The sequence below is a fragment of the Zeugodacus cucurbitae genome, chromosome 5 (genome assembly GCF_028554725.1).
Source record: "Zeugodacus cucurbitae isolate PBARC_wt_2022May chromosome 5, idZeuCucr1.2, whole genome shotgun sequence".
NCBI lineage: Eukaryota > Metazoa > Arthropoda > Insecta > Diptera > Tephritidae > Zeugodacus > Zeugodacus cucurbitae.
The window spans coordinates 60,879,055-60,906,056 of NC_071670.1; the positions used below are offsets into that span (position 1 = coordinate 60,879,055).

Genomic DNA, 27,002 nt, shown 5'->3' on the forward strand with positions numbered 1-27,002 from the left:
CACTTTCTTCGACAGCTTCAGCGATGCCGCCGAAGCGCGTGCCTTGAAATCACAAGAGAAATACTATATACTGCGACCGGAAACGATGGAGAGCTACTTTGTATTGTGGCGTCTGACGCACGATCAAAAGTATCGCGATTGGGGATGGGAGGCGGTGCAAGCGCTCGAGACATACTGTCGCACCGCGCACGGTTACAGTGGCATTAAGAATGTCTATCAGGAGAATCCGCAGAAGGATGATGTGCAGCAGAGTTTCTTCTTGGCGGAAACGCTTAAGGTTTGACTGACTTTTTTTGATAATTTTTGACTCATATTTAAATTAATAAATTTTTTGCTGCGCTCCAGTACTTGTATCTGCTCTTCTCCGATGACTCACTGCTGCCACTGGATGAGTGGATATTCAACACGGAGGCGCATCCCTTGCCCATACGCGGTGCGAATGCGTTCTACCGCGCGGCACCACCCGCTCAAACGCAAGCCGATGAGAACCGTTAAATCTTGACGCGAAAATATTGAAATTTTCATGGACGTTATGTAGCGTCGGCTGCAGCGCGTCTCACACAAAAATGCAGTTATTTGTAATTAGTGTTTTTATAATTGATTTTTGTGTTTTTTTTTTTTTTTTGACAAATAGTTACTCTTATTATGCTTTTTAGACACGCCTTGAAATGTAATGTAGCGTAATTATTTATAATGATATATCTGGAAGTATCTAGATTTCTCAGCGATTTTTCTAATGAGTTTAATTTTAAAATTTTCAATTTTTTTATTAATTTTTTTAATTTTCTTTTTTTCATTTCTATATTATTACAAGCAGTTAACGACGTGTTAATGCGCTAATTAATATGTATGTATGTATACCAGTACATATGTAATGTACATATACTATTGTACTTGTAAACTGACAACATTTGCTAATGCTAATTTGCTGCTCTTAATTTTTGTACAGTTATATGATATAAGTTATTTGTAATAGTTATTATTGTAGCTCTTAATTATATAAAACAAATATTTAATTAATTCAGAAAATTTTCGAAATTCAAAATTGCATTTCTCGCAACACTTTTTTTCAACATTGACGAGAAAATACTTCAAAGAAATATTTAAAAATGAATAAAATATTTTAAATTAATTAATTAAAATTAATTTTAAAAATCAGTTAGTAACACCTGTATGTATGTATGTATAATTATTTTCAATAATTCAAATTAATTTTTTTGTCTACACACATTCGACATATTTGCAGTATGATATGCCAATATAGAAACTATTGTATGAAATGCAGCATAAAATGAAGAGATAACTGTATTTACTTATGAAGCTCTTTAACCGCAATAATTGTAAAATGCATACACAAGTATTGTTGTTGTAAACAAAAAGAATTCGAACGAAATTTTAATATAAAACTGAGTTAAAAATAAAAATTAACCATTTTTTTATTGCATGGAGAATTAAAAAAAAAAAAGAAAATTTAAAAACAAACAAAATTTTAAAATTTTTTTTGGAATGCATGAAAAATTGTATAATTGTAATGAATAATAAGAATTTTCATTAATAATTTTGGTGTTCGTAATTGAATTTCAGTTATCTTAAAGTGCTTAAATAAATATATAACAAAATGTGTTTTCTAATATTAAATTCTATTTTTCATTTATATTGTTTAATCAAATTTGTTTTTTTTTTCATTTAAATTGTTCAAATCAATGTGTTTTTTTTTTAATTTAAATTATTTACTAATTTTTTTTTGCAAAAAAATTCCATTATATTATATTAAATTATATTTTTAAACATTTTCTTTTGTGATATTGGCTCCGTCTTTAAGAAAGCGCGAATTTTTAGGTTTATACTAAAAAATAGCTACATTTTTTAGTAATTTTTGTAATTTCTCGAAATATTTTCTCTAAAATTATAATTTTGTTCAAGCAAACTATTAATTTTAATGCAAAAATATCAACAGAAAGCAAGAAAATTTTAAAATTTCAAAAATTTTGCAAATTTGAAGGGTTCAATACGCTAAAGTTGTAAACGAAGCATAAACAAAATTTTGTTTTCGAAGAAATAAAAAAAAATATATTCAATTCGAAAATTACGAAAATATTTTTTTAAATTTTTTTTTTATTAATTTAATTTTTTTAATATAATTAAAGATTTAAATATAATTTTTATATGCGTTTTTACACATATTTGCCTTTCAAATGATGTCAAATGTTGTCAAAACAATTTAAAAATATTCCGCTGCTATTTTCGAAATTAATTCGATTATCATCATATCATATTAAAATAATAAATAACAACAACAACCAAATATGAAAGCCTTGAACTTAATAAAAAATGATTTCTTTTTAAAGAAATTATGAAAAAAAATTAAAATTATTATTGAATTCGAAAATTAAAAAAAAGTAATATTATAATTTTTCACGATTTTTAAATTAATTTTCTTGTGGTTTTTGAACATATTTGTCGTTAAAAAGTTGTCAAGAAATTAAAAAAATATATTTCGCAACTATTTTAAAAATTTTTTATATTAAAATAATGAAAAAAAAAACAATATTTCACCATTGAACAAAATAAACAAAATTTGGTTTTTGAAGAAATTATAAAAAAAAAATCATATTGAATTCGAGAATTAAAAAAAAAATATTATTATTTTTTTGCGTTCATTTTAATTATTTTTTTAAAACAATTAAATATTGTAATTTAATTTTTTATGCGTTTTTGAATATATTTGTCGTTAAAAAGAAAATATTTCGCAGCTATTTTCGAAATTAATGCTGTTTTTTATATTAAAAACCAACAATATTGAAGCATTGAAAAAATAAACAAATATTTGTTTTTGAAGAAATTATTAAAAAAAATAATATTGAATTCGAAAATTATAAAAGTAGTTTATTTAATTTTTTTCACGAGTTTCAATTTTTTTAAAATAATTAAAGAATTTAATTTTTTCGAAATCAACTCGGCATTTTTTATATTAAAATAAAAAAACAACAACAACAACAACAATATGAAAGCATTGAAGCACGTACTTAAACTATTCTTACTATTTAAAAAAAATTTCTAACCTCTAAACTCGATGCCTTTTAAAACTTTCTGCAGCAATGTGTTTTGATAAATGATTTTGTAGTAACTCAAGTAACTGTGAAATTTGGATATCATTTGAAATTAAAAAAAAAAAATAAAAAAAAAAAACATTTAAAAATTTGTTTTAATAAAATGCTGGATTGGCGTGCTAAAAAAAATTTAATTTTTTTAAATTTAATTAATGTTTTTAATTTCAAAATTTTTACTGGAAAATATTTTTTAACACTTTTTCATATTTTTTTTTTAATTATTGTTTGTCTAAATTTTTCTTTTTCTATGTAAGGACTACTCTCACTCAATTTTTTCTAATTTATAACACTGCATTACAAATATTAAAAAACCAATTAAAAAATGCCAGCAAGTCAACAAAAGAGTCGAATTTCAAAACAAATATTTAAAAAACAGAAAATCTGCAGTTCGAAAAGAGCAACTCCAACTACACAGTGCGCTCTTGTCTTTTGTATAATAGTGCTAACAGAGACTCTTTCTACATCTAACTGTAGAATGTCTTATATATGAATGTATGTAGCATAACAAGAACCACTAACTTTGCTATTTTTAGTTTGAAAACAAATGACAAATGAGAACAAAAAAAAAATATTTAAATAAATAATAAATAAAATCTAAAAATTAAATGAAAAATGTGTATAAAAATCGAACACACTAACAAATATGTAAATACATAAATTACAATACAATACAAATTGATTTATAGCATACAAAAAAAAAAAAAAACTAGTAAATTACAATTAGATTTATAACAGTACATTTAGGTGACTAATTTAAAAATAATTGCAATTTACTTTATTATCAAAACAAAAACAAAAACAAAAAAGCAAATAAGTTATATACAGTAAAATAACTGAAATTTTAATAAAAAAAATAAAATTTTACAAACAGTTAGTTAACTAACTGTAATATGAAACTTGTGTAAATTGCATGAAAATTTCTCAGTAGAAACAGAATCTCCAAAAATAGGCTAATTAAATAGAATATTTGAAAAAAGTGAAGTGAGCATGACATAAAACGCTGAACTTCACCGATTTTTTTTTCTGAAGAAAGCAGTAAAACACAAACGGAACTTTCGAAAGCAATGTAAATGCAAGAAAATCAAATAAACAAAAGAGCGCAAAAGATACAGAGAGCGAAAGAGAGTGCATTTGTGCGTAGTATTCTATGAAATAACAGAGGCGTGAACTAGATTTAGTAAATTTATATATGCTCTAATATGTATGTATGTATTATTGTCTAAGTGAACACAAATACTAGTTTTCGAATTTTCCAAAATCTAACCTAGAAAAGAAAAACAAAAAACCCTGACCACACTCTCTTCAATGCAACTTTCTAAATGCAAATTTAATTGCAAACTAACTCTATAAATCTCTTAGTAGTTTTTGACAAACTTGAATATTTTCACATTTCAATTTCATTTTAATTTTTATTAATTTTTGTTTTCAACACAAATGAAATTCTGAAAAACACGAACTTTGTAAATCATATATTGTATATACATTATATACACACATACATACATAAAAAATAACTGTAATTGCATTTGTACTGTCTATGTACCATATAATCAACAACAACAAAAAATATCCGCGAAAAGCAAAAACAAAAAATAAATATTTTCATGCTCGAATAATTGGGCAAATGAACACCTACCTACCTACATGAACACAAACACCCCGCTACTCTCAATGTTCGGATATTTAATTAAATGTAACAATGACGATGATGATGATGATGATGATGATAGACACATTAAGTTAACTAGATTTTTTAGCATAATTAATAAATTATATAAATTATGGTGACGTTGTGTATTATGAATGTCATGTTTTTGCATTAATTTGAAATTAATTCAAATATTTAACGATATTAAATCAATTATATTGAAATAAACAAAAAAATGTATGGTAATCGTATTTAAATAATAATGATTACAAATACTTGGATATAATTAAACAATTAATTAATTCAATAAACAAATGATAATTAATAATATGTAATAGTTTATATAGTACTTGTAGTTTTGTTTAAATAAATTATAATTAATTAATTAATTAAATAAATAATTCGTCACATTTGAATATACATATATAGTATATATATTATATAAATATATATTTACAGATAAAGTACATGAAATGAGAAATTGTAATAAAATGGAAAAATCAAAAGAGTTTCGTGTTTTCTTTGCAAGGCTTGTGAATGCTTGTGGGAGAGAAAAAGTTCGTTGCTTAAGTCTTTAATTTGAGAGTGGCTGAAAATTGCAGCATACTGTTAGGCTGTGGAAGGAAATTGCACATGCATAGCATAATTGCTTTCTAATTGGAATTATTATACCTTTTTGAATTGGGAAAATAAAAATTTTGGTATTCCTAATTTTTGTGACAATAAAAAAATATTAAAAAATATAAATATAATATAAATAAATTAATAAATAAGTAATATACATATAATTTATAATAACAGTAAAAATAAATAATATGAAATATTAAATAATAAATAAAAAAATATATATATAAATATAATGAAATTATAGAAATAAAATTGAGTTCAATTTTCTAAAAATATTTGAAAAAAATTAAATACGATAAAATCCTGAGCCAAAAACTCTTCATTGCTGACTGAAAGTAAGTAACATTTGAAGCCTCTTCAAAAATTAAAATATATGAATAAAAAAATGAATATTAAATAAATAAAATAATTGTAATAAATGAACTTTTAAGATTTAAAAACAAAAAACTGAAAAACTAAAGAAAAATACAATAAAATTCATAAAATTAGGAAAAAAAATTATTAAAATAAAATAAAAAAAGGGATTTAATGAACTTTTAAAAAATTTAAAAGAAAAAGCTATAGAAAAATTCATAAAATAATTTCAAATTGAAAAAAAAAAAATATGTTTAACTTTAAATGAGTTGAAATTTTTCAATTAAATTAAAATAATATAAAAAATTTTAATAAATGAACTTTGAACTAAATTTAAATGAAAAACTCTTGAAAAATATAATAAAAATCATAAAAATATTCTAGTTAAAATAACTTTATAAATAAAAATAAATACATTTTGACAAAGAAACTATTAAAAAAAAAAAAATAATAAACAAATTAAAAAATAAAACAACTGAAAAAATATGAATGCATCTAAATTAAATACAAAATAAAATAATATGAATTTAATAACAAAAATATTTAATTTAATTAATAGAACAAGAAAGTATCTAAAAATAAAATTAATTAATTTGAATGAATAAAAGTGAAATAGCTATTTTAATAAAATAATGAAACAGTGAAGTTTATTATTAAATTCACATAAAATTATAATAAGTAAATTTATAAAAAAAAAATATATTTTTTACTTAAATTGTGATTATAAAAAAATAATATCTTAATTATATTTAAATCAATTTTTTTAAATATTGATTTTTTAATTTTAAATAAAAATAATTTAAATAGTTAAATTAGCATAAAATATACATATATAAAAAAATAATACATTTATTGTTTAATTAAATTATTTATAAAAAAAATTTTATTTTTATTTTTTTGTTTTTAAAAATTTTTTATAAACAATGATTTTTTATTTTAAATAAAAATATTATTTTTTTTTTATTTTGTAAAGTTTTATATTTTTTGGGTTTGTGTTTTTTTAATTACGAAAAAAAAATAAAGTTTTTTTTTTAATAATATTTCAACAGTAAAAAACGACCCTCAAAGAGAAACTAAGGGTTAATTGTCTAACTAAATCGATTTACTCATTTCACTTGCAATGTTATTTGCGAGAATTTGAGAGTACTATGCATTAGATAGAGAGAGCGCCAACCCGTAACAAAGAGTTGTTTCTACGTCTAGCGGCATAAAAGAAGAGCGCAGCACACATAGAAGGTGAAATAAAAGTAAAATGTAGTAATTGAGTATTTTACTTGATTTTTGCCTTTTGTTTTGGTTTAGTTTTCTGCCTTGGCTTTTGCCTTATTTGTTTTGCTTATGTTTGTTTGCATTTTCGGTTATCTGGTTTGCCGCTGTGCAAATACATACGGCTATGTATATATGTATACGGGTATATGAGTTGTCAATGTGTGATTTGGCGTTTTGAATAACGCATTCAAGTCACAAAAAATAATTTCGCGTGGCTTAATCGCATTTCAAAAACCAAAACAAATGAAAATTCAAAATAAACGGCCTGATAATACCTATTTCACTGACTTAGCGGAGCAACCACAAAATGGCAGACACAATTAACAGTTATAAATATGTTTTACGCTCTACATTTGCATAGATATGAGCTCAAGAGCTTATCTCAGAGCTGACAACCTTCAGCGTAGGTAATTGTTTACGGATGTGGTATGAAGACACAGTTATGTTTAATGGCGTGGCAAAATATGTAAATAATAGCAGCCAAAAGCAGCTGTTGTATGTAGATGAGATGGTTAACCGAACTATTTACTTCTGACTTACTAGTTGACAAATAGATATGTATGTATGTATGTATGCTTTCGCTTGATTTTTTATTTTTTATTTTTATTTTTTTTTGTCGTTTTAAACAAGCCCCTTTTTCATTACAGCAACTGTACCGAAATATCTTATCAGCACTTTTTTTGTTTTTAATCAAACCGGTGCTTCAGTGGCATTGCGAAATGTGGCGATAAAACGTGTTTACGAGTACACACAGTCTATACATAACTGCGTATTTTTGTGTATAGCGTAATTAATTGTATGTATTTTAATTTCAGAAAAAGAAAAAAAAGTATTCGTAATTCTCTTTGTTCTTGAGCGAATATCAAACAGGCGCATTTAAAACCCAAATACATATGTCAAAATTTGTTTACTGTACACATTTTACAGATAATAAAATTAATGAAATATTCACATTACTCGAAGGGCATTGGTATAAATTTATTATAAATACGTATGTATTGAGTTTCCCTGCGATATCAAGTTCCCTACAGACCTTGCAAAATCATACGTTTCTATGTTCTCACGATTAAATACACCCAGATATGACTATTAAAGGTTGAAAAGAAAAATATATGTACATAAATACAATTCAGCAGCAGTGATATCTCGGGCATAATGTTTCTGAAGCGGTTTATAGTCCAAAATCAGTTTTTTACGAATTTGAAAATGAAATACTATTCCCAAAAAATTTTGATAGAAGTGATTTTAGGAACCATATAAAAAAAAATATAATAGAATAATACATTATGGCTTAAGAGTCATGAGGTCTTAGTAATTAGGTTAATTGTTCTGTATTTATGCATGTATGTATAGTATGTGTAATGAAAGAGTATAAAGCTATGTCGATTAGAAAGAAGATATACATACATACATATGTAATAAAGACACTGTGAGTCGAATCGTCGAGTTGATTTCTCATCAAAATCAAAACTTTTGCAAAGAGCGCTTTCTAAAAATTTTTTTCGAAAAACTTTCGCACAAAAAAAACCGCCACCAAGGAAAATTGGCCAAAAATTTTGAAATTTTGCAGAAGTGTAGCAAATTTATTACAATCATTTGCATTTCTTACTTTTTATTTTTACTAGTAGAACAGACTGAATATATGTAAATAGCAAATTCCAATGAATAATTATATTGATAAATAAATGCTTATCTTTCTATTGAATACATGATTTGCTTATGTAGATGGAAACTTCCGGTCCTAATTTCCGTTGTAATTTTCAATTCATATAATTATTTACATACATATAATCGAGTATTTTTAGCGGAAAAATTCTTAGGACTTATTCTAAAGTAAGCACAATAGTTTTTCTTATTTTTTTCTTCCAGATTAAATAGTATTTATGCAATGAAGTTACAGAACATGCGAATTTGATAAGAAACTAATTTTAGTTGGAATAATAATCATTCACATGAATGCCTTCTTTTAATTTACGCATTTACATATATGAAATTGCAGATAAAATAATTTCTCGTAAAGATTTTATAAAATTTTCTTCTAATTGATAGGTAAAGAAATCTTCATAAATTAATATGAAAAATAAAAATAAAATAAAAATAATAAATAAAAAAGAAATAATTATTAATTATAATTTATTATTAATTGCTTGAATATTTTAAAAATGGAATATACATTTTAAATAATGAATAATTTTAAGGGAGGGGTCTGGGTTTTCACTTTCGAAAAATCGATTTTTTTTGTTTTGTCTTATTGTTTAACATTTCAAGAATATGTCCTCAAAATTTTAATCCGATCTAAGCAATATTCTTAAAGTGATTGTTTAATTAGTCTAGGGGCCTTTAACGCTCTAACTTTAACAGCTACGGCTTTAAACGCGTTTTTCTCAAAACTACTTTTTTGAAGTCCGTGTTCACTGCCATTTGAAAACTACTCGACCAATTCATTTCAAACTTGGTACACATTTTCTTCACATAAAATACCTCCCCCCTACGCTTAGTAAATTTTTTTTAACATTTCACACCCTGAAAATGGCGGAAATTTTAGTCGAAAATAACGGTTCACACTGTAGATGGCCGCCAAAAATTTTTAAATAAAAAAGTAATCAGAGAACGTTGGGGGAAGATTTGTTTAAAATTTAACTAAATTTTTATGGTTTTTCATTTTCGGATAATTTCCGGCCGAGTTACAAGAATTGTTTTTTTTTTCAAGACGTCCTAGGGGAAGCTCTGTCACGGGCTAATGGTTTAATATTTTTGCATGAAAAATTTACAGAACACAGTCAAAACTATGCTCAATAATGTATAGAAGGTTTGAATAAAATTGCTTAATCGATATTTGAGATAAAAAATCACAAAAAAAATGTTTTTTTGCGCTGAAACCCAGACCCCTCCCTTAATACAGTTGAACTTCCACAACTCCAATTTCTATAACTCGCAGTTCTCGATAACTTGAACACTTGCAGTGGCAATAGTAGTAAAATTGAATACAAATTGGTACTTTTCGACCAGGGCATTATAAAAAAAAAATTAAAATTTTACTATCGAGACAAAATTTTGAAAGAGTCCCCTTATCATATGGAACAAATAACATATTGTATTTTATAGTCGAGGTCAGTTTGAGAAGTGACTTAAGAATTAACTATTTTTTATTAACAAAAAGTAAGTAATTTTCTAAACAAATTCAACGTTCATTACGATTATGTATATTTTTACCATATATTTACCAAAAAAAAAAAAAATAGAAGTTTACACAAATCTAGTAATAGTACCCCTATGTTCTTCCAAAAAACAATATTTTCTGGTAAAACTTTTTCAATAAGACACTGATGAGTTCAAAATATTTCAATCTTCTTGTTGTACATATAGTGCATTACGTAGGATTCATAGTAGTGAAAAAATAGAATGACGTTCCTTATTGTGGTTGACTATACAGCTCTGTGTCCAATAGCTGAATTTTACCTACACAATTCTGTATAAGCCGTGATTTAATATCATTGTGATAACCTCTTTTGGGAGATCAGACCAGTAAGTGCTGTTACAAGCCTCAAGAATTATCAAAGATGTTCTAACCTCAAATTTGTTGGACAAAAAGTGACTTTACTATACAATTTTTTGATGGCTTTATAATTCAAACACGGAAAAGCTATTCCCACAGCTTTTTTCATGTGAGTCGAAATGTATGACGTCAGAAACATATCATGCTATATATAATTTTTTTTAATTACATATGTACATATATATTTAAAACTATGCAAAATCACTCTGTGGGACCATGTATGAATGATAATTTTAATTTTATGGAAATTGTAAGTTTTTTAACCAAAGCAAAATACATATTTTTTTGAAAATATACTACTTAAAAGTCTTCAATTGTGTGAGTCCACGTGATTTGTGCAGTTTTGAATTCTATTCACTCCCAATTTATGCAGCTACACATGTAAGTCACTATATATGTATGTATGTACTTATATACGAATATGGCAAGGCGAGTTTATTCTAGGCAGCTAGGCACAGTGTAACCTTTTTCTACCTACTAACATAAATATGTATGCATGTATATTAGTAGATATGTATATCTATGATAATCTATTGCGTAGTTGTATATATGAAAATACATAAAAAATGTTGGCCTACGTGACTAACGAAACCATCACTCAAGCAAAGTCTAACCCATACAAATTAGAGACCTATCTACGTGCCGTAGTTGGTAAAGGACCTGAAAATTTTATTAATAAATATTGTTGAAAATTTGGCGACAATGTAACCAAACACTTATGCATGTAGATAAGACCGTTTTATTGGGATTTTGCGAAAAATTTACTGCAATTAAGTGGTTGAAGAGACGTCAAATTAAAACAAATATCAAATAAGCAAACAAACTGTGTAGACGAGTGGATTACCTACATAGTTGTAGAGACAGACGGACCCCCTTTATGGCGTAGACGGTGAGCTGTATTGGTGAATGAACGCACAATGAGCTCATGCAAAACACTTGAGTATGTATGTATATATAGAAATTTATACATATGTACAGCTTACCGGCGAAAACAGCCAAAAACAGTAAATCGTAAACAGTATAAGACGAGCGAAATCATTAAAATCGTCCAAAAGGCAAACAATGCCAAACCACCAACAACAACAGACACACTTAAAGAAATGTTCATCAAAACATATATAGGTAGATATGTATGTCTTCAGCAATAAGTGTGTTTTAAAGCAAATGGTTGAATTTTCATAATATATTTCAAACACATAATTTCGTCTGTTGAGGCGTTGTTACCTCGCCATAATCGTCACTATCACCGCGTTGCTCGTAGAAATTGCTAGCATGTGGGCTTATTGGAGTACGTATTAGAAACTGTACTCTCTGCGCCACACGCGCCTGAACTCCGGCGCTCTGCTTTGCGCCACCACCACCGTCACGGCGTTTCACCGCGCCCTTTCGCTTGGAGTTGTGCGCTTATTATGTTGTGAAGCAGCAAATAAAAACAGAACACGAAAGAAACAATAAGACCATTCCATCACATACAGTGGACGGTTTGCTCGCTCCGAGTGGTGCGATAAAGACGAAAAAGTGGTTGGCAGGCAAGCGACGAAAGTAACATGTGTCGTGGAGTTTAATGGTGCTCGGCAATTGCGCTACAAACGGAGATTAAAGCGACCATTGGGTGGAAGGTTCGCGAGCAACGAGAACAGAACATTTAAGAATGCTTGTCGCACTGCTCTCAACGAAAAGTTGAACTCCAATTTTGGTAGCGACATATGTTGTTAAGGAGTCGTCTAACTGTACGGTAACAAAGAAAATGCGCAATAAATCATAAGTGAGATCTCCATCACAGGGGTTATGTTTTATGCGAATTAACTTGAGAGAGATCCAAAAAAAAGTTGACGGCGGAAGAGGACCTCAGACTTACTTGGCTTGGCCGAATTTTATGTTGTCAGTATTTATGTCCTTTTGAATGTTAAGAGTTTTCTTCCAGGACCTCTTACAGTAGACTCAGATATTTTCTTAACGGTAAGCAATTTCTTGAGATAGTTATGGGAGAGATCGCCGAACTCGGCGTTAAGATGAGATGTTTTTTAGAAACCATACAACTGAGAAGACTTGATAACATATTTTTGATTATATATGGACTGCGTTCTGAGTAAAGGTAAAAGTAGCCCGATAGGCATGTAATGACAATAAGTCAATACCGTTCCCACGATAGTCAGTATTACGACTCCGAAATGGACCCGGATATCCGAGCCAAGAACTGTCAAATCGGCAGCATTTCTCAATATTAATAGAACAACTTACTTATTCGCCCTTACATCATTCCCTTATAGTTTCTATAGAGAAGAATAGTTCCGTAGTTGAAATCTTACATACATTTCCCTCATCTTGGAAATACTTTTTATCAAGCTTATGTTGAAAGGTTATCAAAATCTTGTATTTTACACAAGATTCTCTATAAGAAAAGTTGAGAAATTTGAGAAACCGAATATCCTTTCACTTCCTTGCAGCCAAGTTAATAGCTGTAGGGTGCACACGACAAGCGAAGGGCTGACTACAAACAAAAAACACACAAGTAGAAGTCTTCAACAAAAAAGAGTGATAAGCGAAGAGAGTGCTCCAGAAGCCTGTCGCTACGATGGTTGCTCGCCAGCAATAACCATGTGTTTGTTGGTATATGCGACGACCAACTGAAGTGTTTGTCCATATGTGCGGTGTTGTTGATTTTTCGCGTCGGTTGCCTGACTGCCAGCCATTACGATTTGATTGCGTATCGCTGTGGCGAGTGACGCGGCTATATAAGCCGCACAACGCTGGGGATAGAGCTCAGTAAAGATTGTGCCTTCGAGCAGAATACTAAGCCGAAAAGTTAAAAAGCAAAAGAAAGTGAACATTTTCAAAAAGGTTCTAGTCAAGAACTAAAGACATTCAGACAGAACAACAACAAGTGAAAAGTTAACAAAGAGTTATTTTTGAGCAAAGCAAACCAAAAACAAACAAGATGCCAAACTCACAATTCCCAATTACACCACCTCCACAGATGCCGTGCCCACATTGGAACCACTTCCCCATACATCCGCAGGTGAAACTGGCATTCGGCAGCTGCGGTGGCAACGGCAGCACATCGCCGCCACCATCGCCGAGCTCTTACTCCTACTGCAACGCTTGCAGCGCCTGCAATGCCATGAAAAAGCGGACGGCATGAGATATGCCCACAGCAGCCTCGGTGCAACAGAACAGCAACAACAATGGCAATAATACAAGTAACTGATTGTGTTGCAAACAGCGGTACAGCCGATTCATGGCGACAGCGTCCGGAAGACAGCGCGATGGAAGACCGTAAGAAACACAAAGGCGCTCATACCAAGATGGCAGGCAGGCAGCGCTGCGAAGCGTAGAAACTGGAAACAAAGACTGCCACACACTGTCGCCAAGTATGGCTGAGACAAAATTGAAAATAAAAATAAAATTGAATTCTTAAAAGTGAAAAACCGCGATATTTATAACAGCAACCGCAATGTGGTTAAAATTGGCGTTAAAGTGGAGCATTAACCGTTGAGAGACAACACCCAAGCCAACGTTGCGAAACCAGTTTCGGGACTTGAAATATAAATACGCATTATTGCCGTTGTTGTATGGAGTGTACTTAGTCGATACAAACGAACACTACTTAACAACAAACATACATACATACATACATATAATACGGGTGTCATATTGACGCCAACAACAACAACAACAACAACAATACTAAAAATATATTTACTTACACGTACTTATAAGAAAGCATTTTTGAAAGCATTTTAAAAGCTGAACTTACAGCACTTATCATATAAGTAGACACACATACATATGTATGTGCTTAGTTTAAGTAAATATATACATATATATACATATATGAAAGAGCCGGCGTCTTCACTATTAATACGCCAAAGACTGTAAAAGATGTTGTATCTTTTGGAATATCCCATCATATTTAGTATATATGTATGCAGTTATATAACATAGTCAATAAATTTGTATCCAAAAATGAATTTATACAAATAAATTTTATACTTCAAAGTCAATTTTATACAGATTTGTTTACTTCTCAAAGCAAATATTTTTAGTTTTTTTATGATCAAAAGCATATTTCTGCACACCATTTGATCGGTGATTTAAACATCCTTTTGCCATTTATAATAAATTTTTATTTCATCGGCTGTCAGCACGTGGTTTTTAGTTGGGAATTTGTACATAAATATGTTATCAAATCACATTAATTTCAAAATTAATATTTTTTAAATTAAATATTTTTCAATTGTCTGAGAATTTGTTAAAAACACGTTTATTGCTGTTTTTATATTGGCGTAACAAGGTCAAAATATAACAGACATATAAATGACTTAGTATATACATATGTATAAAAAAATCTAATATACTTAACATACATATATGTATAATGTTGATATAAGAACAGAGTGAACAGTGTGAACATACAAATATATTACTTGTTTCTACTTTATATGGTACTTAATGTCTAACAGGCATAAACATAAACATACACATCGACTTCCACATTGTTCGAAAAGCAAAAACAAAAATGTAAATACTCCTCAATCATCATTGAAGTCGAAATGAAATAAACAAACATAATTGTTTTTGTTGTATTTAAGCCAGACGAATATTGAAAAAACATCTGCCTGACCTTCCTCCAAACAAATTCTATTAATTTCTATGTGACTCTCTAGAACTCGTACTTATGATTTGGAAACGAAACGAGTTTGATGTGAAAATCCACCGTATAATAATTCTAAGCGATTCAAATACAGTGGAACTTACATTAATCGAAATTTCGACCAGGGTATAACACAAATTTTAAAATTTTACTATCGAGGTAGAATTTTAAAAGAGTCCCTCTATATCGTATGGAGGCGAACATAAAAATATGATATTACACTTGTGAATTGTATAAATCTTGTAACAAAGACATGGAATACAGACGTCAAGAGCAAAACAATAGCAAACTTCAACAAACAAAATTACAGAATACACGTTTTACCGTATGGTACATAAAACTTTATGTGAAGTAAATAAATAAAACTGTGGGTAAATCCATATTTTACAGCTTTTTGAAAAATTTTGAGTTTTAATTAAAATTTTATAACTCGAAGTCTTTCTAACTCGAAGTTTGTTTACGGATTATGGTGATTCGAGTTAGAGAAGTTCCACTGTAATTCCAAATAGTACTTATGGTCGCCACACCAAAACTCTCAAAGAAACGGTGCAAATATCTTCTGTATAACTATTGAGAATCTGATGAATTAATAAGAATATTTACAGACAGAAATCTTTTACAATTTGACGGGAATAAAATACTGAAGAAACTAAAAACGAAATGCAACGAGTCCAAATATAAAACAAATCTCTAAAAACCAAAGTTATGGATAGAAACGATATATTTTTAAGGACTAGGCGTATACTATGCATTTACTACAAAAGACCGTGAAAGTATCATGGCTGACGCCTCTCTCTTTGCGAACCACATCAGATTTGAACACATTACTTGAAGATCTTGAAAGATAGAACTCTAAGGCAACGATTCAGTTTGAAAATAGTGAAGCTGGTTTGGCGTATAAAGGCTTTCACACCTTTGTGTCACAATTAGAAAAGCATCAAATATAAATACTATGTGGCGACATTCCTTAAGGCGTTACATGGGTTTGGTCGGGTAAAAAGTTATTTTTTCAATGATTTTTTTATGTAAAAAATTATCTATTTAATTCAAACTTTTTCTGTCTTATAGATACATATTTAATGAATAATTTTTGAAATAAAAAAAACTACTAAAACTACTCCATTTTGACGTTATTCCCGGTGAAACCTCGGAAAAAAAGGTGCGTCCACTGCTCAGCATAACTCCTGACAGGATCATCCGAAATGAAAAAGTAAAAATAAGGTCTTTAGGTAAGACCATAAACTCGTGCTTGAACCAAGTAAAGACAAACAAGTAAAAACTGAAATTTTGGCAGACATTTTTTCAGAAAAAAAATCGGTCAAATTTGCTTGTCATTTTGTTTTTTTTTTTAAATAGTTGTAATTGTAAAAATAAAATAAAATCCTTCGTTCAAGCACGAGTAAATTGTATATCGAACACCTGTGCAAAATTTCATCAAGATCGGTTGAGTAGTTTTCGGAAAAATTTGGCAACCGACTTTGAAAACACAGTTCCGAGAAAAACGCGTTTTGAGTAACAATAATACCTGACTTGGAGCGCACACCTTCAAAAGGTTGTATCTCCGAAACTATTATTCGGATCGACTTGAAAATTTAGGAAAATATTCTGGAGATTTTGTAGAAATTAATAAGCTAAAAAGCTATTTTTTGAACCCACGAAACCCATGTATCGAGGGTACACTCAACAACGTATTAAAACGATTTTAGTACTGCGTATGAAATTAAGGTTTCATCGAAACACCTCATCTTAAGCCGATAGAGCGGTAGTAATTCGTCCTTATCAGTTTAAGTGTGATCCGCAAAATTGATCGGAATCGCTTGAAACTCGTGACTCGGGGAGTGTTCAGGATCGCTGATTACGAATCCGGTGTCGGTTCGAAATTCAGAATGACGTTTCCAATATAGCGGATTATAATTAAATAATCAACCGTTTGTAAAATCCAACGCATCAAACCCAATAGGCTTGAGCTATTATAGCAGGTGATCTCCGAGCTTCGCCGCCGATCGAAAAATGTTCGATTTCAAAACAAATGATAATTCAAACAATCAATATTTTTGATTACTATTAAAAATCAAGAGACTGGAACTTTAGAGAGTTTATGTCTGCGAACGGCTCAAGGTCAGGATTTTTTAATAGATGAAATATTTTTTAAATTTTTGAGGAGACAAATGCATCCATACGCATAAATACATACATATGTACAGGTATGATGAAGTATTTAAACACATATTTTATTTATTTATTTTGTTGTTATTTTCAATAAATGCGAGAAAAAGCATTTACTTTGCGTGTCAGCAGTTTTATCAGCTACTTCGATTGGTTCACTTGAGTCAATATCGAAAGTTCAAAATGTTAAGCAAATACGAGTAGATGTGCGGCAAAATTATTTAATGAAAAAATAAAAAAAAATAAAATAATAAAAAAATAAATTTAAAAAAATATGACAAACATTGAAATTTTAATTTCAATATCTACACCAGTTCGGCTGTGTGGTCAGCGAAAGTACAGTCGTCGTGCAATGACCCAGCACGCTGAAATACTTGGCCCCAATTTGGAGCAGCTAGGTAAACATATTTTATGTTTACGCTGCAACTATTGCACACATAAGTATGTAGATGCGAAAATTAGCTATAGCTAATAAGAATAAGCAACAAGTTGCACACACACATACACACATACCGGCGCATATTGTGAATGCAAATAGAATAATATAAAATATACAAACGGACAATATTTATTTGTAATATTTGCAATAGCATTATATCCCATTCGCAATAGTTTTGCTTAGCTTAATGCGTATAAATAAACTTGCAACGCCATCGATGGGGCGTATAACAACACAGATGCACACACACATACACACAAAGCCACTGCCAATTGTGATTGCAAGCAACTTGTGGCTTCTTCCCATTGCGTACACACCCAGGCACAATGCGTTAGTAAACTTTGGACTATAAGCTTTGCTATTGTTATTGTTGTTGTTTTGCAATTTATTACACTACTGTAATGGATTAAATTGAAGGAGCTACATACGTAATTGCGTCGGAGTAGCTATGACTGTAAGAAGGCCCAGCAACGCTTCAATTAATGAAGTACAATCGCTTGGTGCGTCATTTGCCTGAGCTCCTTCGTGGCACGTTGCTTAGATAACCCAGAATTTATGCGTTTACACAATATAATCGATTTTAAATGAATTGGCACTGTTATACCAGAGCGCAATTGTCATAAGAGATATACTGTTATGGTCCAAGCGTCACAATTAATGAATATGAACTCGCGTCAGAGAAAATAGAAAATAATAAACTTTCATAAGGAATAAGCTGAACAGAGAATTCAAACTGAAAGCGATGGAAAGGGGAGATGAAAAAAAGAAAAAACGTTAACTTCGGCTGTACCGAAGCTAATATACCCTTCACAGGTGCATTTCTTTTAGTAACTATGTGTTTGAGCAAATCTAAAGACGTAAGAAAAAGTAAGTAAAAAAAAGAAAAAATTTTACTAATTCTTTTTAGCCGTGAACTTTCGTGAAGATATGTAGTAAAATGCAGAAGTTTTCCATACAAGCCATTGATTCCGATCGTTCGGTTTGTATGACAGCTATATGCTATAGTGAACCGATCTGAAATTTTTTTTTCGGAGATTAAATTATTTCTATGAACAATAATAACTCATACCAAATTTCGTGAAGATATGTAGTAAAATGCGGAAGTTTTCAGCATAGAAACGTTTTCAATTCGAGGAATTCATCTCTCAATTGAAGAGGAAAATATATTCTCGGAATTATAAGAACTGAGCTACACTTTTTTCAACTTGATTTAAACTTTTTATTCAACTGAAATGTACGTTGTTATTGTAGTCGCAAAAAAATATTCCCTAAATAATTTTGAGGAAAACTGATCCTTTTTGGTTGGATAAAAATCGATGTACATTTCGGTTTCGTAGATACCATTGTCGTGGGAACGCTTGAAGAATTTGAAGCTGCCTATCTTCATTACGAATAAACGCATTGTTTTGTTTGTCGCCTGGATGCACTAGGACGCAGATAAGGAAGATTCAGACTTGTCAGAATACACACACCAGTCACAGGTGGTCTTTTGATCAGGTTGTATCGTTGTTTCCGGTCGAGCAACTCGTTAATTTTTTTTTTTCGGAAAAGCCATCCCTACAGTCACTTGCTAGAAGCCGATCAGCCTCCCAGAGCCATCAAGAGCACTTTTCTGTAAAACATCTAAGACATACAGCACTATATCGATCAGACTTCGAACGCGACTGACTTCAGACAAACACTGAATGCCATTCACAGGGAACTTCTTAATATCTTCATCGTCTCACTCCCTGTAGAAGGCGTCACCGAGCTCGTGTTGCTTCTCGCCAAACTGGAGTGACGATCGCAACTTCTTACTGGACACTGTGGTCGAATAAACTCCTACTTCTCCAGAAAGGACCCCGATATACCTAACATATATGCCACATGCAATTGGTCCCCGCAACCACCTCTTTGCATGCCCAATTAAACCCACCCATCTATAGGATGCAAACGATGTATCGATGTTTTTGAAACATCGATGTTTTCGTCAAAAAGCATCGATGTTAGCCATCGATGTCTCGAATCTAAAAACATCGATGTCACTTTCAACGATATTTTATATACAAATTTTACTTCACACCTTCACCTTTTGGCAGTTGTAGCAGGGCTAAATATCTGTTTCAAGCAGGGACCAGGGTTTCAATAGCAAGGACCAAAATATTATGAGGAATATTTAATGAAAAAGAAATCTCTTAAATCGTATTTTGCCAGTCTTTCAACCTGAACGTGTTCAACATAATTCGTCTTTAACTCTGGCTTACAAACTTCTGCTGACGTAAAGACAATACGATCTTACAGCACCCGATAAGTTTATGGTGGTGCATTCAGATAATATTATACATACATATGTGATATGTGATATGTGAGTTTCTGCTTAACATATAAGAATGTATGGATGTGCATAGAATAATAATTTATTACTTTGCTTACCTTTTCAGTGTGACTCTGCTTTTATTAAATTTATATGGATATGGCTTTATAGTTTTTTGAATGTAAATGATATTGTGACGTCATGTGATGAAAATGATTTGAGAATATTTTAAATTAAATTTTGCATGCTTTCTTGAATCATGTCTGAAATAATAAGCAAATTGAATGAATTGTTAATAAATTAATATTCAATAAGGTAAGCAGTAATGAATGTAAGAGTTGGATTGATTTAAAATAAATATATACAAACATATACATATGTACTTATATAAAATATATATGCAAATGTGAGTTCGTGTTTGAATATATGTACATGTGTATAAATCAATTACATGCCAGTTCTTAAACCCACCTGATAAAAATTATTGTTTGTAATTCAAATTCTATACGTTGCTTAAGTCAACATTTTTACTTTTCATTATTTTTTCATTCTAATGTCAGTCAACGGCTGTACATTTGACCTTGATGCTGTTGATGTCATGCTGCAGCATGTGCTACACTTCACCGCCCGAACCGTTCGAAGACTTCGTGATGGCAATAAAAATTTATTAAATGCCATAATTATGGTGAATTGCGGTTTTATTTGCTTACAAACGCAGAGATTAAAAGCAGAACGCGAGTAAATATGTATAAAAAAATATAAAAATAACAAGCGCGCTGCTGATAACGCGTATTTTTGGCAGTTGATATCAGCAGACGCTGGTGGCTTATCAGCTCGTAAGCCGCAAATGAAATCATGCAGTCGCAAGCGTACACACAGTGCAAAGAACGAGCCTACCCAAGTGCATAAGTGCTGTTTACGCTGTATTGGATTTGTGGTATTTCAAGCAATCGATGAGTGGTGTTGTTTTCAATATCCTTGAGTTGGTGAAAACAACAGTTATTATTGGCACACTTTGTTGACACTTATCAGTAAATTAAAGTAGAAAGTATAAAAATAACACTCAAAAACACACAAAAGGGTTACGCGAGTACTTATTGTGAAATTAGCCTAAGTGTTTTGCTCGTTAAGCATCACTTGCTCTTATCTTTGCGCCGGCATACAAATATGTAGTATTCTAATCAGCGCAGAATATATTGTATTTGAGTTGATAGTAAACAAACTTTTTTTATTGAACAACATAGTAAAATTTAATTTTAGCAACTAGACGCCGTGCTATTACGATCACGCACACTTCACGCTGACACACACACACACATTATTACGCAGCGACAGTCATAACAAACCGTAATAAATAATTAAGTTAACATCGCACACATTCTGACCGGTATAAACAAAAACAAAAACAAAAACAAAAAAACATGAATTGCAAATGTATTATTCTCGAACGATATGCACACGTACGATGGCTACGTTACGACGCTACGTAAGTCATGCAAGCAAGCAACATGTTGTGTACACAAGTGCATCGTGTAACGGCGATAACAGGCGCACATGTTTCACAGTCGCGTTTCTTACATTGCCGTATGCATTTATTTTTAGCGAAATTTGCAGGAGTGCAATGCACTTTGTTTGCGCTGTATGCGAGCGCTGCTGCTGCTATTGCTGTTGTTGTTATTGTTATTGCGCGAAACAAAATTTAGCGCGAAGACGTCACGTCATACATACATATGTATAGACAAGCGAAAGCTTTCAATAATGCAACGGTGCTTCAATAAAAAATATATTTATGTATGTAATAGCAATCGGCACTTCGTCTACACTACTTGCATTATATAGGGCGATATATATAGTTAGCTGGCTGTGTAATGATGCGTTTACGCTTGATTCTTTGCTAGGCAATTATTTATAGTTTTTAATCATCTATTAAAATACAAAAAAACAAATTAATGTGTGTAAATTTACATATTTCATAACCATTATTGTTGCTTTGTCGGTGTTGTTGAGTTTGGGTTGCTGGTTTTATTTAGACATATACGCTTTGTAGCTGGACCATTGCTTGATTTTGTCGTATAACATTGGTCTAACATCTCCAATAGCGAACGTTGGCGTGCACCTGTAGGTTTCGCTGTCGATGCGGCGATATTTGAGTTCTCCGTTGATGTATTATTATTGGATCCCGTTATTTGTATTTCAGTACTTTCTAATTCATCAAGTACAGACTCTTCACTATTCAGCAGATTAACAATACTATCATTTGATTGTGATTGGTTTGTTAGATCGACTGTCGTGAGTTGCGCCACATTCTGCTTTGCTTCTTCTTCTTCTTCTTTTTCTACTGGCGGGCAGTTCGTAGTACTCGTTGAAGAAATTGTGATTGCAGTCGCCTCTACGTTCGCTTCTACTTCCGATTCAGAAGTAGAGGCGAAAATATCTTCACTTAAATTTGTTCGCCGTGTTGCTGTTGTGGAAATTGGCGCTTCCTTAGCAATGGTTTGTTGTTTCGGTTTCAACCAATTGGTTAAGAAACTAAGCTTATTTTTACTCTTTGGTGACACCAACTTCGTCTTCGGACTGCGCTGAAAGCAAAATAAAAGTGTTGGAAATTAAATTTGTACACTTACGTCTGAGTGCAATGCAAAATTCTGTATAATCCTACCTTTAATGTGTTACTAATGCAGCCGTAGATGAAGTTATACAGTTCATTGCCGGGCATATTTTGACTTTGGTAGCTAGTGAGCAAATTCCACAAATCCTTTACGCACACATTACGTTCCAGTAAGAATGTGTGCATGCGGTGCACTTCATCGCGCAATTCTGCGTCGCCAAAGGTGAAGTATACAAGCGGGCGTTGTGTTACGGTACACACCATTAATTGCAGTAATGCTTTCAGCCGGGGATCACCGCCAAATGCACCACAGCCCCAATTACCGGATGCCACACCGGGTGCCGGCGTGCTCAACGTGTGTTGAAAGCCGACATAAGCCTTATTTAATTCCCGCTTTATCAGATCTTCTCGATATTGGTGTTGTGATTGCATAAAATGTAGCGCATCAATCGCCACTATATGCGTTTGACGTCGTCTTGAGCTATCGCGTGGTATGTTGTCCTCATGATTGCCCGCCCATTCAAAGGTGCCGGCATAACCACTATAGTCGCTAAAACGTTCAGTGCCAACCATCAGTAGTGCCTCGGTGGGACGCAGACACTCTGTAAATAACTTGGAGAGCAGCAGTTCAGGACAAATTACAAATCGTATTTCTTCTTGTACACAACCAGAACCGAGTACTCCGCCACCAAGATATTTATTAGCGAAATCAACTTGCAGCAAACCGAAACCCTGATCTTCAATGGTACCATCAGAAGTGATGTGTAAAGGTGTGGCACCTAATGGTGCTTTACATTCGGCCCAGTTAGGCAGTTCTTTGGGCTCTAAGCTACGACGTGTAAATGTCACCACACCAGTGGGTACATTAGAGCTATCACGTTCTGTTGGACACACACGTCGGAAGTAATGACAGATACATTTAATTTTTTCTATAACAGACTTTCCACTACTTTGAAAGAGCCTGAAATTAAAATATTTGTTAATGCATGCATTGTATAGTTATAAATGTTTTTTTTTTTTTATATTATTTACCTATTAAAATTGATATCCGGAAATGCGCTATATTCTGAACGCTTTTTCATTGTATTCCGCCGGGGGAACGTGCACAGGAACGCATTGGCCAAGAGACAAGATATCTGCTGTTGAGATAATGTCACTGAATGATTCTGCCCCTGCTTGAGTAAAGGAATTGGCGCTTGCACCAATTCGGGTAAGCGTAGCGCCAAGCGTATGATACGCGGTAGCAGATCTTCAAAAAACACACGCGATTCACTCTCATCTAGATCATCTTCAAAAAGTCGATGTAGTGAACGAAAATTCCATTGGCCTTCATATTTAGTATTGTATGAAAGTATTGCCGCTTGTAGTTCTTTGCTATTGGTAATTGGCTGCAGCAATGCTTTCTCAATCATTTCCCAACGCGCTTCTATTGTGGAACTACCATCTGCCGCCGTTACTGGATATTGACTTTTACTGGAACATGGTAGCCGCACATGTGTGGCATCCCATTTATGATGAGCGCGTAGTGGTCGTGGCGGCACATTGTCAGGCTCATGTATTGGGCAATGATAAAGCACTGTATGTGAATCACTGGGCCGCACCGCTGGCACATGATCCAATTCGAATTCATTCATACCGCGATATATTTCTTCCATCGCACAACCACGCCATTGCTCCTCCGTACTGGGAGTTTCAGCTAAAATATATGTACAATTTAAGTAAAACTTCCTTTCACTTCGAGTGATCCATTAAGACTTACAACTGTTTTCATTACAAACACCATTCCCGACACTAGTATTACTGCAATTACCTCCTTCTGCCATTGTACGAACACAAGTAATTATTGCTATACGTCTGCAGTTAATTGCAGACTCGTATATAGTTTGTTGGAATTTGCGCAAAATTTTTACGGATAAACAATTTCTTATCTGTCAATGAAAAATTCCAGCACACAAAAAAATCCGCTGTGTGCGGAGAATTGGAGAATTTAAGATACGACAGCTGTTCTGTGACAAGCTCACTTAAAAACTATTAATGTGATTCATAACAAATTTTTTTATAAGACACTGATATAGCTTTTCCATTTAATAATAAAACAAATTCGCTATAAAAACATCACACTTGGTTTTTAATTGTTTATTTCTCAGAATTTGCTTTGATAAATATTGGCACTTTTGCTTAAAAGTGCTGCCCAGTTTTGCAATTCTCCACAATATCAGCGCTGCCGGACTGAAATTTCGTGCGTTACGAAATGTCTATTTATTGTGCTGCAATTTGCAAATTATAATAATTTTTATAGAATAAAGGCTTTTAACATTATTAATAATAAATTTATTGTTCGAAATAAATATTTATATTAATGATAGTATAAATATGTGCATTTCCGTGTACTAATATAGTAGTACAACAATTTAATAAATGTTTGGCAACCACTTTTTACTTTGACACAGGATTCAAACATTTTGAACAAATAATTTATATTTCATTAACTTTTCTCATTTTAATTTAAAGTTTGGAATTTTAAACTAATTTCGGGTTTAAAGTCTTACCAATTTTAAAATTATCATGAAAAAGACAAACGGTTTCAGATTAAATACAAAACCATAACACAGAAGATAAATGTACATTTAAGAAAGGTAATGCTAATTTTTATATTAAGGAGTTGTGTATGTACCTAATTTGTAGATCATTTTTTCAAAACTTATATAAAAGTAATATTCCCAGCGTTTTTAGTAGAAATATTATATATTAAAATCTTTTGCTGTTGATATTTTTACTGGTAATTTCGGAAGAGCATTTATCACTTTCCAACCGGAAATAGTGGAAGTCTCTTTCGAACCCTTTACAAGTCCCACATAATCGCCGTTTTGAAGTTAATCGCGTGTTCATCTCGAGCTATCTTCGCCCAAACTCTTATATTTTTTATAAACTTACCATCTTGTACGTCAAGTAATAAAACAATTTGTTTTCTTTTTTGTACATATATAAAACTCCATGTATGTATGTATACATTTTGTTTGTCTGTTTATTTATTTATTTAGTGTTTTGTAGCAGTTTCATAATAACTGTTTGGTGTGTACATTTTATGGTAGTTTTTATGTTTTTATTTGACATACAATTGAATTCGAAACTTTGTCCTTTAGTTTTTCATACAATTTTTACAAAACGAAAAACAACGTTTATATATTTTTGTTGTAAAATTAGTTACGGTTTAAAAAATTAGAGATTTTCGTAATTGTTTGTAATAAACTGGAACGGAATAATTGAATTTATTTGTATGATTTCATATAATTAATATATTTTTGTGTTCATATTTTTACAGTTTTGTCTTTCTGTGGCAGGCATTTAATTTCATGTTTTTGTAATATTCAGTTATTGTTTGGATCCTTACACTTCGGTTAATATAGTATTCAGTAATTGTAAAATTCATCAGTAATTGTTTTGTAGCGTGGTAAATGAAAGCTTTATTTAATTAACACTAAATTATGGACCGGTGGAATTGAAACATTTTCCAGTTTTTTTGATTTTTACTAATTTGCACATACATAAATTATTTAATTTAAAAAATTTCATTTGTTTTTTCTTACTACTTTGACAGTTGCGCCTGTGTGTGTGTGTGTCTGTGCGTGTGTGGTTTAAGTGTTAAATATTATTTTATTTTTAAGATTTTACATACGTCAATTTAACTTTTGTTTTGTTTGCCGAGTAAAAGACACGAAAGTGAAAGAGGTTCGCATTAATTTCTTAATTGAATTTCTAATAATTTTTAATTTTTGTTCAGCTAATTATGTACGCGTGTTTTGGGTGGGTGTGTATATTCGTGTGTGTGTGTGTGCTGTGCATGTGTTACTTAATTCATTAATTTAGTTTTAGTGGCCATAATATAAATTTTTATGCCGAAAAAGTTTTTTAAAATTTACGTTTTGTATGTCTTTTGCTTAATTTAAAACATCGAGATTTGCTTAAAATTGTTTTCGGCTTAATTTCAATTTTATTTTTTTCACTTAAATTTTACTTTATCCAAATATAAATTTTTTCGCAATCATTTTAATAGCCTAAAATATTTAATTTGTTCAATTTTTGATTTGTTTATTCTTTTAAAACACCAAAAGCTTAAATTTAGAGATTTTAAATTTTTCTTTGACTTTACTTTCTAAACGTTTTAATTTTTAATTGTAGTCTTTACAATATCTAAATTTTGAATTTTGTTAGTTAATTTCATTTATTTTTTTTTTTACTTTCATGTCCACGTCTGCAAATCTATTTTAAATAGATATT

At 31.0% G+C, this 27,002-nt stretch overlaps 3 protein-coding genes across 10 annotated transcripts in view; 2 read left to right on the plus strand and 1 right to left on the minus strand.

Annotated features, from left to right (window-relative positions):
* LOC105208943 (mannosyl-oligosaccharide alpha-1,2-mannosidase IA) overlaps nucleotides 1-4,655 on the plus strand; it is a 170,265-nt gene extending 165,610 nt beyond the window's left edge. For both annotated transcript variants that reach the window (XM_011179051.3, XM_011179050.3), the window contains exons 5-6: nucleotides 16-277; nucleotides 346-4,655. In XM_011179051.3, coding sequence (XP_011177353.1) covers nucleotides 16-277; nucleotides 346-495 — 412 coding nt within the window. In that variant the 3' untranslated portion in view covers nucleotides 496-4,655. The remainder of the gene's footprint in view (nucleotides 1-15; nucleotides 278-345) is intronic.
* Nucleotides 1-24,927, minus strand: part of Parg_0 (poly(ADP-ribose) glycohydrolase) — a 72,459-nt gene extending 47,532 nt beyond the window's left edge. For 4 of the 7 annotated variants that reach the window (XR_008471424.1, XR_008471422.1, XR_008471421.1 and 1 more), the window contains exons 1-6: nucleotides 24,484-24,926; nucleotides 23,757-24,420; nucleotides 22,776-23,685; nucleotides 22,082-22,695; nucleotides 20,588-22,039; nucleotides 20,236-20,379 (exon numbers count right to left, since the gene is read on the minus strand). Coding sequence is in view for 2 of the 7 variants with exons in the window: in XM_011179044.3 (XP_011177346.2) it covers nucleotides 22,096-22,695; nucleotides 22,776-23,685; nucleotides 23,757-24,420; nucleotides 24,484-24,547 (2,238 nt within the window). In the remaining 5 variants the exon portion in view is untranslated. Of the gene's footprint in view, nucleotides 1-13,919; nucleotides 16,403-20,235; nucleotides 20,380-20,587; nucleotides 22,040-22,066; nucleotides 22,696-22,775; nucleotides 23,686-23,756; nucleotides 24,421-24,483 lie in introns of those variants that run through there. The other 3 variants (XR_008471425.1, XM_029038173.2, XM_011179044.3) reach the window with 3 other exon arrangements.
* LOC105208939 (uncharacterized) lies at nucleotides 13,317-14,573 on the plus strand. Its single transcript, XM_011179045.3, has one exon. It carries the CDS (start codon nucleotides 13,503-13,505, stop codon nucleotides 13,704-13,706), a length of 204 nt encoding a protein of 67 aa, XP_011177347.1. The 5' UTR covers nucleotides 13,317-13,502; the 3' UTR covers nucleotides 13,707-14,573.
* Nucleotides 24,928-27,002: the final 2,075 nt, after the last annotated feature.

What these genes read in the sequence shown, in the direction of transcription:
- LOC105208939 (XM_011179045.3), top strand. Translation starts at nt 13,503, where the DNA reads ATGCCAAACTCACAATTCCCAATTACACCACCTCCACAGATGCCGTGC.